Source organism: Myotis myotis, unplaced genomic scaffold, assembly GCF_014108235.1.
Source record: "Myotis myotis isolate mMyoMyo1 unplaced genomic scaffold, mMyoMyo1.p scaffold_m19_p_1, whole genome shotgun sequence".
NCBI lineage: Eukaryota > Metazoa > Chordata > Mammalia > Chiroptera > Vespertilionidae > Myotis > Myotis myotis.
This window is the reverse complement of record NW_023416313.1, coordinates 162,743,742-162,755,732: the sequence shown is the minus strand read 5'-3', so window position 1 is coordinate 162,755,732 and position 11,991 is coordinate 162,743,742. Positions and strand designations below refer to the sequence as shown.

The 11,991-nt window shown below is 41.4% G+C and overlaps 2 protein-coding genes across 4 annotated transcripts in view; both read left to right on the top strand.

Moving 5' to 3' along the window:
* The first annotated feature begins 2,812 nt into the window (after positions 1-2,812).
* SPG11 (SPG11 vesicle trafficking associated, spatacsin) overlaps positions 2,813-11,991 on the top strand; it is a 93,376-nt gene continuing 84,197 nt past the window's right edge. The window contains exons 1-4 of one of the 3 annotated variants that reach the window (XM_036299904.1): positions 2,813-3,085; positions 8,635-8,819; positions 10,125-10,349; positions 11,717-11,918. In XM_036299904.1, coding sequence (XP_036155797.1) covers positions 2,892-3,085; positions 8,635-8,819; positions 10,125-10,349; positions 11,717-11,918 — 806 coding nt within the window. In that variant the 5' untranslated portion in view covers positions 2,813-2,891. Of the gene's footprint in view, positions 3,086-8,634; positions 8,834-10,124; positions 10,350-11,716; positions 11,919-11,991 lie in introns of those variants that run through there. The other 2 variants (XM_036299919.1, XM_036299910.1) reach the window with 2 other exon arrangements.
* LOC118651100 (AN1-type zinc finger protein 5-like) lies at positions 5,353-6,268 on the top strand. The gene has a single exon (XM_036299942.1). The coding sequence runs from the start codon at positions 5,368-5,370 to the stop codon at positions 6,025-6,027; it is 660 nt and encodes a 219-aa protein (XP_036155835.1). The 5' UTR covers positions 5,353-5,367; the 3' UTR covers positions 6,028-6,268.

The following is an 11,991-nucleotide window of genomic DNA, read 5'->3' as shown; positions in this document are numbered from 1 at the left end:
GCATAATAAGGTATAATTAAAGAGATAATGATGTGTTGAAACTTGTTTGTAAGAGAAAGTACCCCTAGATGAGCTATGATGGTTGAATATACATATACACATCTCTTTGGGGATCTGAAATGTTTGGTTTAACTTGACAAACAAGGTTATCAGCAAAGACTGGAGTGCCTTTATGAACCAGGCACCGTTTTAGGCGTCAGGGTTCCAGTGGTAAGCAAGAAAAAGTCCCTGCTCTTCTGAAACTTGCATTCTGTTTGGACAGGGACTAACCCAAAACATCAGGTGGTGATACAAACCACGGTGAAAACAAAACTGGGTGATGAGTGACTGGAGTGGAAGCTCTGTCAATAGAGGTTATATTTAAGTTGGAATGAAAAGTAGTTCATGTAAAGGCACTACTGAGCACAAAGCCCCCAAAGTGAGAGTGAATTTGGTGTGTTTCAGGAAAAGACTGAAGTACACAGATAAGTGGGGAGGGTGATGAGGCTGGAAAGAGGGAGGCAGGGTGTAAGATCTGTAAGCCATGATTTTTAAAAATTTGGATTTTTAACTGCGATGAAGTCAGAATTTTAAACAGTAAGGTCCCTTTTAGAAGACCACTTTAAAAATGTTACCAAACATTGTTAGTGGTGTTACCAAAGTTGAAAAGAAAGTACGTTAAGAAGGGAGTGAGGAATGATAGGTTGGTTGTGGCAGTCTAGAGATCATTCATTTTGACAGAGAGTTTTGGTGGAGATGGCAGCCTGATCAGAGGGTTGAGGTGAGGAGAGGGAGTTTTTCTGACCATAAGAAGAGTCAACTTGGAATTTTCTAAAAGGGAAGCAGAAATTTGACAGTAGGTAGCCGTTGGTGTAGGATAAAGGAAGTCATTTTCTTTTTTAAAGAATGACATATGTTTTAGAACAGAAAGAGTTTGTCCACCCAGCACTAGCAAAGCCAAATACTAAACACTGAGAATTGCAGTAGAGAAATATTGGCTACTTATTTTATTTTATTTTTTTAAAATATATTTTATTTATTTTAGAGAGGAAGGGAGAGAGATAGAAACATCAATGATGAGAGAGAATCACTAATTGGCTGCCTCCTGCACGCCCCCTACAGGGGCTCGAGCCCGCAACCCAGGCATGTGCCCTTGGCTGGAATCGAACCTGGGACCCCCTCAGTCCACAGGCTGACACTCTATCCATTGAGCCAAACCAGCTAGGGCATATTGGCTATTTATTGACGAATGGCCTTATCAAGGAGAATAGGAAGCTAATGCTCAAAAGCTGGAAATCCTTGATGGCCTATAGGTTACAGATCATATAGGGCAACTGATTGGCTGGAGGTGAGAGAAGGGTAATGAATCATTTCTTCAGGTCTTGAGGACAGCTCTGAAGTCTTTTCAGACTCCCTCTGGTCTCATGGAAAGTAGCCAGGGGGTTGCTCCACCATAGGACTCAAAAACTGAAACATAATTTAGGTCAAGATGTTATCTTTCGTTTGCCAGAGGTCTGGTCGGTGTGACTATTGGTCAGGTCGGGGCTACTAACTTCTGATTCAGAGGTTGCTGATTATTCAGGGAGAAAGGCTGGGTCTACGGGGTGTATATATAGATAGAGAGAAGGAGAGAGATTATTTCTAGAGCCAAGACTTAACACTAAATTTAACCAAAGTCACAAGGAACCACCAGTTTCACATATTAGAGCACGCCTGCATGATAATGAAGTCACCCCAATAAAGAGGGAGAAAGCAATGCAGGAGAAAAAGAATTTTGTACACACCGAGCCCTAGAACAGTGATGGCGAACCTTTTGAGCTCGGCGTGTCAGCATTTTGAAAAACCCTAACTTAACTCTGGTGCTGTGTCACATATACAAATTTTTTGATATTTGCAACCATAGTAAAACAAAAATTTATATTTTTGATATTTATTTTATATATTTAAATGCCATTTAACAAAGAAAAATCAACCAAAAAAAATGAGTTCACATGTCATAGGTTCGCCATCACTGCCCTAGAACTAGAGCAGTGGTTCTCAACCTTGGCTGCACATTAGAATCACCTGGAAATCTTTTTAAAAATCCTGATTTCTGGGCCTCATCCTTCGGAAATTGTTTCTTTGTTACTAATGTGTGGCCCCAGCCCATAACAAAGAAACAGAATTTCTGGAAGATGAGGCCCAGAAATCAGGATTTTAAAAATATTCCCAGTGATGCTAATGTGCAGCCAAGGTTGAGAACCACTGAACTAGAGGGTTCGAGTCGAAGCAAAAGGAGGCGCTAAGCTTTGGGAGCCTGTGGGCCCACCTGACCGCGGGTGAGAAAGGCACTGCTATTAGGGCCCTTTTCCCAAATGCCTCTCCACACCGCTCCTCGCCCCTCTGCTCCTCTCTGCCCACGACCTTGGATCACACTTCCCCGCGGAGAGCAAAGGGCAACGCCACCGCCCCTTACCCCGCGCCCCCGCGCATTTCAACGTTCGGGTCAACTCAGGACGGGCCGGTCCACACTGCTAAGGATTGCTTGCACCACCCCAGGGCTGTAAACAAATAAAAATAAAAGCCATGAGAAGGGGCGGGGACTTCCAATCCCTAGGTGGCGCCTAGATTAAGGCGGCAAAGGGTAACGCCACAGCGAGCCTTCTGTTGCAGCCTGCCGGCCCGAGGCCAGCGCAGGTGCAGATCCGCGGGCGCCGCAGGTGCGGACTCCCGCACGCAAGGGAGTGGCGTCTGGCAGAGGCCGCTGGCCCGGGGCGGCGGGAGTCACGAGGCAGCCGGGTCGGCTCCACTGCGCATGCCCAGGACGTGGGGGGCGGGGGAAACACACACATACACAAATAACTGCCGGACCCAAGATGGCGGCGAAGTGATCCGGAAGTGCTGCCGCCGGCGGCTTCTGCAGCGCTGCCACCATGGAGCGGGTTGTGCCGATGTTGTTGGTGCCTGTCCCCGCAGAGGCCACGGGGCGTCTGGGAAGCCGGGCGCAGCTGCACCGAGAGCAGGAGGTTCTGGGGAGCCTGACCGCCGCAGGCAGCCTTCAAGTGCTTTCCTTGGCCGCGGGCGGCCGGGGCGGGAGTGGCTGCTCCCTGGACGGCCCCTTCCGGCAGTAAGTGCTGCGGGAGGGCTGGGCAGCTGGGGCGGAGGAGCGGGGGATTCGGAGCCCTAGCCTGGCTGGCCCTAATACCCTTCTGGCAGGGCGGGAGCGGGATGCCGGCCGGGACAGTGCCGCCGGCGCGCCCGACCCCCTCGCGGAACCTTTCTCGCTCGGCCGCGGGTCTGCCCCGTCGCCTCCCAGTTCCGGGTGGGCGGGGCGGGGCGGCGCCGCTTCTTCGCCCGCTGCGCCGCCTCTTGTCACTCGGCGAAGCTCGGCTAATCGTCATCGTGCCGTGCACCTTGCGCATTTTCTCCTTCCAGTGAAGTCCGCTGACGATAGCAGCTGGGGTGATGTTAGATTGGGATCATCTGGATTGGGACCCTTTTCTTGCCCCTGAGACAGAGCGAGTTCCGTCACCGACGGGCTCCCCCGCCTTCTTCCGGGACAGAGAGCCTAGTCACGCAGTGGTTCTCAACCTGTGGGTCGAGACACCTTTGGCGGTCGAACGACCCTTTCACGGGGGTCGCCTAAGACCATCCTGCATATCAGATATTTACATTACGATTCATAACAGTAGCAACATTACAGTTATGAAATAGCAATGAAAATAATTTTATGGTTGGGTCACAACATGAGGAACTGTATTTAAAGGGCCAGAAGGTTGAGATCTATTTGTATTAATAGATCTTAAGACTCCAGAATAGTTCTGTACAAAAGAACTCTTTTGCACAGAACTGGTAGTGTGTCCCGCTCGCTTATTCGCGCAGCGCGCATTCCTGTTCGCTGTCACCTCGGGGCCAGGCCTCACTAGTTGAGGAAGACAGTTCTTCCCTGTGAGGCTGGCACGGTTCAGGAATGCAGGGGAAGACCAGCGTTACAGTCGTGTACTATGACTTTCCATTTTGTGACCCTCGGTCCAGAACTTGGTTTTTTACCTCATTCAGTTTGGTAGTGCCCTCGGAGTCTTCGGGCTCTTTTTATCATAGAAATCGTTTTGGAAAGGAGCAGCTCTGTAAGGCCTTGAGGAGTCAGGAGGTGCCTTCCCTGGGGAGCTCCAGGCTGCACGACAGTGTCTCACATAGGAGAGGCGCTAAGTCCGCCAATGCTTTCCTCTGTCCTGCGTGGGCCTTCTTTCTTCCTGACCTCTGGCTGCTAGGAAAGTCTCCCCAGGGGAAGTAAGTTTATTCAGCAATATTAAGTCCCCTGTGAACAGAACTTTGTAAATCCAGGGATGAGGCAGTGAAAAGCAGAACGCTTTAGGTGTTGGAGAACTTAAGAGAAGATAAGAGACGCACACCTGAATTAATGGGGCATGAAATTAGTAGAGGGGGTAAGTCAAGAGAAGCTTTCTTATTTGCATTTAATTGAATTAAAATACTTCACAGGGTAAAAATAAGGGCAAATTTTTAGTATTCAGGGTTTTATCCTACTTTTCTCAAAGTATACATCGTTCTTTTATATTGTTGCAATCACTGTACATTCTATATTTTCATTGAAAATTTTGCCTTCCCACATGCTAATGTAGTCCATGTGCTAATGATGTTAATGGTGTCACAGTGTGCTTAATTTGTGGAACGTTTTCCATATTCAACATTTATATTGGGGAGGCAGAATGAGAGAGATGACATCTTTTTAACTGGCTGCCTTCCCGTGGCATGGCAGTCTTAGGCACTAAGTGTGTGTTCCCTGACATTTGTATGTTGAAACCTTAACTACCCATGTGACTGTTTTTGAAGATTGAGGAGCCTTTAAGGAGGTAATTAAGGTTAAATGAAGTCATAAGAGTGGGGTTCTAATTCTATAGCATCGGCATCCTGATAGTAAGAAGAAGGGACACCAGAGATCTCTCTCTCCAAGCACATGGAGTAATAGCCATGTGAGGACACAGCAAGAAAGTGGCCGTTAGTAAGCCAGGAAGAGCTGCCTCACCAGAAACCACTCTGCTGGCACCTTGTTTCTGGGTTTGTAGCCTCCAGAACTGTAAGAAATAATATCTGTTGTTTAAGCAACAAAATCTTTATATTGTTTTCCAAATTTCAATGTAAACAGTCAGGAGTTGGTTGTTAAAAAAATCATCAGTCTAGCTATAGGATTAGAAATATGCAATGTGTTAACCTTTTTCTCTGATAAGGACATTATAGCACCAAAGTCCAATTTTCCTAGATATAAAACTTACTACTTTGGTAGAAAAAAGCTTTTTTAAAAAGATGAGACTTATATCATAGGAAGGAGGAGGAGAGGCACAGAGAAACATCGATCTCACACCGACGGCATCCCGCGTGCAGTGCACCGAGATGCAACCGCAGAAAAATATGGCTCAGGAGACTAACCAGACCCCAGGGCCCATACTGTGTAGTACAGGATGTGGCTTTTATGGGAATCCTAGGACAAATGGAATGTGTTCTGTTTGCTACAAAGAGCATCTTCAGAGGCAGCAGAATAGTGGCAGAATGAGCCCAATGGGGACAGCTAGTGGTTCCAACAGTCCTACCTCAGATTCTGCATCTGTGCAAAGAGCAGACACTAGTTTAAACAACTGTGAAGGTGCTGCTGGCAGCACATCTGAAAAATCAAGAAATGTGCCTGTGGCTGCCTTGCCTGTAACTCAGCAAATGACAGAAATGAGCATTTCAAGAGAGGACAAAATAACTACCCCGAAAACAGAGGTGTCAGAGCCAGTTGTTACTCAGCCCAGTTCATCAGTTTCTCAACCTAGTACTTCTCAAAGTGAAGAAAAAGCTCCTGAGTTACCCAAACCAAAGAAGAATAGGTGTTTCATGTGCAGAAAGAAAGTTGGCCTTACAGGGTTTGACTGCCGATGTGGAAATTTGTTTTGTGGACTTCACCGTTACTCTGACAAGCACAACTGTCCATATGATTACAAAGCAGAAGCTGCAGCAAAAATCAGAAAAGAGAATCCAGTTGTTGTGGCTGAAAAAATCCAGAGAATATAAATTACTACTTGTGAAGAGACTGAAACTTTGTTTTTATTTTAATATATCGTAGGAAAACATTAAAGAGCAGATGCATGGCCATTTTCCTTTGATGTTCTCCAGAGTTTTACTTTATACTACTTGTCTGTCTTATAATTGATATTTTAGGATGTTTGGGTGTTTGTTACAGGCAGAATTGGATAGATACAGCCCTACAAAATGTATATGCCCTCCCTTGAATAAAATTGGATGGAAATCTGCATATCAAATTGAATTTCACAGATAACAGGGACAAAATTTAGCTCCCACGTGCCAAACAAAACATGAAATCTCTGCATGTTTGCAGCATATCTGCCTCTTGGGAATGTATCAAGGTATAATTTTTGGCTAGTGTTATGTGCCTGTATTTTTCTAAAAAAATGGTACACCAGAAAAGGACTGGCAGTCTACTTCTACCATAGTTAAACTTCACTGTTAATTTTCACAACATGTTCTTTGGAAGCAGGAAGAAGGTGATAAAAGAGGATCAGAACTTCCCATGAAACCAGTATTTGATGCCATATATAAGCATGGCTAATTGGCCTAAAAGCTGGCAAAGACATTCTGTGAAAGGTAAACATTGCAACTGGTTATGAGTAAAACCATCAAGCAACAGGGTCTGGAGCTATCTTTGAAGCTTATTGTTGACCTGCACCAGAAGATGTCTGCATTACTTACTCATTGCTAAAAATGTGTAGCACAGAACTGCACTAGGATTAATTTGTTTACAAGAAGAAATTAAAACTCTGCATTTGGTTTTCACATACAGTAGCTCTGTTGAGTAACATGCATCTGAATTTTAAGTTGCAAAGGTATCTGAACAGTTAATTTTTCATGTGCATCTTTTGTTGAATGTTTTGGTTGAAGAAAGAATGTTTAGAGCTTTTTTAAAAGACTTCAGTTAATGTAACTGTACCCTTCTGCATGGAAAATCATAACCAACATGGCTGCAGTAGACTTCTTAGTGGTATCCAGCACCACTTGCAGAGGGCTGCTTTATCATATTAATTGTACTTGGGTATAGGACTAGTGTTCTTGGGTGTGTTGCATGGGCTGCATTATTTACAGCATTGTACAATAACAACTAGAAGAGGCAGTATACTTCATTGATGCTTGTCTGGTAATATCACTTCTGTGTTATAATGGAAGGTTTTCTGTGATATATGAAACTTGTGTTTTTTATATATAAATGAGTATAGTTAGATTAGTGTTGTGGTAATGCCTGTTTTCATCTGTAAATAGTTAAGTATGTACACGAGGCACTACTTCTGATTTATTGCAGTGTTCAGTCTTAGTTTTACTTTTGTTCTTAAAGCACTCAATTTTGCTTTCAAATCTTTGTACCTTAGTTCTGAGTTAGATTTGCAGATGTGTACAGATAGTTCATATTTATGTATTGCACATAATCATGCTACCCAGCATTGATGCTATATTGTATTATGTAAATAATAAAAGCCATGTACAGAGGGAAAAAAAATAAAATAAAAAGATGAGACTTATTAGTGTGGAAGTCTCATCTCATTCCATTGCATTGTTTTCAGAATTGGGGCCCTTTGATGTTTTTAAATGATTTAACAATCATTTAATTTTTTAAAAAATTTTACTTTTGTTAATCCTCACATGAAGATATTTTTTTTCAATTGCTTTTCAGAGAGAGGGCAAGGAGGGTGGAGAGAGAGAAACATCAATGTGAGACACATGGACAGGTTGCCTCCCTCACATGCCCCAAGTGGGGGCGGGGAGCAAACCAGCAACCAAGGTCTGTGCCCTTGACTGGAATTAAACCCCAGACCCCTCAGTGCAAGGTCGGATGCTCTAACCACTGAGCACACCCACCAGTGCTAAATGTAATTTAATTTGAATATTTAACTTGAAGCTATAGCATCATTAGTCTCTTTCCATCCTTATTAGCCAGTGTTCTTATGTTGACACTGCACTGCTTTAAAAATTCTGTAACTGTTCTGTCCAGCATGGTAGCCATTAGCCACATGTGACTTAAAAATTTAAATTCATTTCCAGTTGCATTACTCACATTTCAGCTGCTCAGTAACCATATGTGGCCTACTGTATTGAACAGTGCTGATATATAGAACACTTCTATCATCACAGAGTTCTTTTGGACAGAACTATTCTGGAGTCTCTTAAGATCTATTAATACAAATAATCACTTTCTTTTTTAAAGTTGAAAGCATTTAAGTTAGTAAAACTTAGTTTGTTAATTGTGAGCACCACCTCATTTAAATAATCTACATACTTGGTTGTTGAAATTTACCTTTGATCATAACAATTCTTTTAAACATATCATCAGTCAGGATTTAGGATGAAGAAATAAAAGCAGACGTCATTTCTTGCTCCATGCCCCCTTTTCACCACCTACTTCTATATTCTTGTGCTGGTGTGAAGGGGCTGAGGGGGAAGAGGTAGGAAGTCCTAATGCAGTTTACTTTCTCTTAAATTGGATATAGAATTAATGCTACCAGGTGAACTAAAGAACTTTTCTCTGTTCATTCTGCTCTTCCAATCTCACCATTGTGGGTAAATATTATTGTAGATAGAGAATATAAAAAATAATGTGAATTTTTTCCTTAGCTTTGTGTGGGAGGATTCTCATAACAGCAGCACACCAACAGACAAGCCCAGACTGCTCGCTCTTAGTGAAAATAATGAATTGCTCATCTATGAATTTAATTTGAAAGATGGAAGATGTGATGGAACCATTTTGTATAACTGTAGTGAGGAGGCTTTGCAAAAGCTCATTGAAGATCAAAATGTCAGTAAGTATTTACAGGTGGGCTTTCAACATGTTTAAATCTGTGACATTACTGTGTAATTTTGTGTATTTCAGGAAAGGTTCTTATATATGTGAAATCAGTGTGGGAGACCTGCCTGTCCAATACTACCCACTAGCCACTTGAGGTTCTTGAACACTTGTCCGTTTAGTGTCAAATACATACCAGATTTTGGAGACTTAGTACAAAAAAAGTAAAATATCTCATTAATAGGTTTTTGTATTAATTATATGTTGAAATATTTTGGGATATAATGAGTTAAGTAATATATATTAAAATTAATTTCACTTTTTTTTTTTTCAATGCAGCTACTACTAAAAAGTTTAAAACTACATGTGGCTTGCATTTGTGGCTGGCATTATATTTCTGTTGGATATTGCTGATCTAAGACTGGTTGCAGAGCTCTTTACTATGTCCCATTCTGAGAGCTGCAGGGAGCAGAAATCAAGGCACTTGGGCTTCTATTTTTAAGGCAGTAGCATATTTGCCACCTTTGGTTTTAAGATTCCTTTTTTCCCAAAAAAATATGTCATTATTGATTTTAGAGAAAGGAAGGGAGAGGGAGAGGAAGATAGAAACATCGATGAGAGAGAAACATCGATTCAGCTGCCTCCTGCACGCCCCCCATGGGGGATCGAGCCCACAGGCCAGGCATGTGCCCTTATCGGGAATCGAACCAGTGACCTCTTGGTTCATGGGTTGACGCTCAACCACTGAGGCACACGGGCCCAACCCTTCTTTTGCATTTTTTCAAAAAGTCTGTGATTATTCTTGTGGGGTCTCATGGATAGTAAGTAGGCTTTTTGAAACTTCTGGTGTGCTGTCAGAATGGCCATAACACAAGGAACAAGAGACATTAGACCAGCTGCTCTCAATCTGTGGGTTGCAACCCCTTTAGGGGTCGAATGACCTTTTCACAGGGGTCACCTAAATACATCCTGCATATCAGATATTTACATTACGATTCATAACAGTAGCAAAATTACAGTTATGAAGTAGCAATGAAAATAATTTTATGGTTGGGTCACAACATGAGGAACTGTATTAAAGGGTCACAGCATTAGGAAGGTTGAGAACCACTGCATTAGATCATCTTTATTCATCCCCTTACCTACCTTTCAATATCCACTTGCTTAGGTAGGTATGAATAATAACTGCCTAGAGTTGGATTGAGTTAAGTGGTGTGTTTTTTGTTTGTTTTACCTGTTTGTGTTATGTTTTACAAAGTCAAATTTGCCCATTGTAACAATGTGACCAATGAGTTTAAAATACTATTCTTTTGTTTCATAGGTATTTCCTTATTAACTTTGAGAATTCTGTCATTTCACAATAACACATCATTATTGCTCATCAACAAATGTATCATCCTGCACATCATGTTTCCTGGAAGAGATGCTGAGATTAGAGTACTCAGCTATTTCACACTATGCTTGCCTGCACAGGCTGTGGACAGTGTTATTGACATGCAGCTCTGCAGAGGAATTCTTTTTGTTTTGAGTAGTTTAGGCTGGATCTGTATCCTTGGCGGCAAAAATGTTGTTGTGCAGGGGAGGAGAATACCTAGAAAGATAAACCCTATTAGGCTTTTAGTTTTAAGGAACTTGGGTGTAGGTTGATGGTTACTTTTTCAGTAAAAAAAACTGCAGGGAAAAAGATCTTCATGAACTTAACTATATTCATAATCCATTCAAATACTTTTCATTGTATACACAAGTTTTTTCATAGTCATAATCATCTTGTTAACTTATTTGTGTTCCTTTTAAATTGTGTATACTCTGCATTACCCATTTATTCAAATATGATTATTAAATATCTGTTTTGTCCTTGTTCCAGGAAAGTTTTAGATGACCACTTATGATATAATATGCCCACTCATCACAAGTAATGATTCCATCATATTATTGAATCATATGATTTGCTTAACCACTTTTATTTATTTTTGGAAAATATTATGGGCTTTTTATCTTTAGCAGATCCATAGGTCATCAGCAATATTATTTCAAAGGCTTGAAAAAATGACCTCTTATGTGATTTTGGAACCTTATTTTCTAAAAGGAATAGGTGTTGTGTGTGTGTGTGTGTGTGTGTTTAGATATATCAGCCTCTATTAAAACTTTTTATACAAATGTCAAATTATTGGATTAACTTCATTTTTGTTGCCAGATTATAGAACTCCACTGTTCAACATAGCACTAGGCATATGTGGCTTTGAACACTTGAAATTGGCTAGTATGATTGAGGAACTAAATTCTTAATTGTATTTAATTACTTTAGTTAAAAGCTAATGCTTGGAGAACTTTTAAGTATGTTTGGAACAACTTTGGTTGTTCCAAGTTCTCAAATGTAAATTTTATGAAGTCTAAATACAGATCAGGTATTTTCAGTGAAAATTTAGTGTCCATATTGAGATATGCTTTAAGTGTAAAATACCAGATTTCTAACACTTATATGAAAAAAAGGGTTTAAAATATCTCAATTTTTTTACTGATTACATGGTGAGATGATATTTTGGATATATTGAGTTAAGTTATATTATTAACATTAGGTTCACAGATTTCTTTTTACTTTTTAAATAAGGCTACTAGAAAATTTACAATGGCAAATGTGGTTTGCATATATTTTTCTTGGACAGTACTGTTGTAGAACACTAGTGGAAAAATATCACCAGTGTCTCAGCGCCTGCTCAGAGTGGGCATTCAGCAAGTATTATTGAATGAACTCTATCAGGTTGTTTATTGGGCCGCCAACTTCACAGTCATCTGGTTACTATGATATGGGCAGCTTCAGTGTCCTGTACTTACAAGGTTGGATCTCTAGCCATCCTATGGTTTAAATGATTAGGCATACTTAAGACTGGCATTTCCTTTAACTCTAACTCAAAGACATTTTCGACATTGTGGGTGGTACACATGTAGCTCATGTGGATTTAGCACTTCACCAAGAAGATATGTGTGATGAGCAGCAACAGGAGCCAGCCAAGATTTCTTCCTTTACTTCACTGAAAGTGTCTCAAGACCTAGATATTGTTGTGATTGTCGGCTCCTCCAACTCTGCAATTGCTCTTAACTTAAACTTGTATTTCAGGTATGTAGATCACTGTAATCTCTAATTTGAGGTAAATAATTTGAGCCATAAGAGGTTAAAAATGTATTTGTTA

Bases quoted from the DNA above. Each gene is read 5' to 3' on its own strand.
- LOC118651100 (XM_036299942.1), top strand. From the start codon at position 5,368: ATGCAACCGCAGAAAAATATGGCTCAGGAGACTAACCAGACCCCAGGG.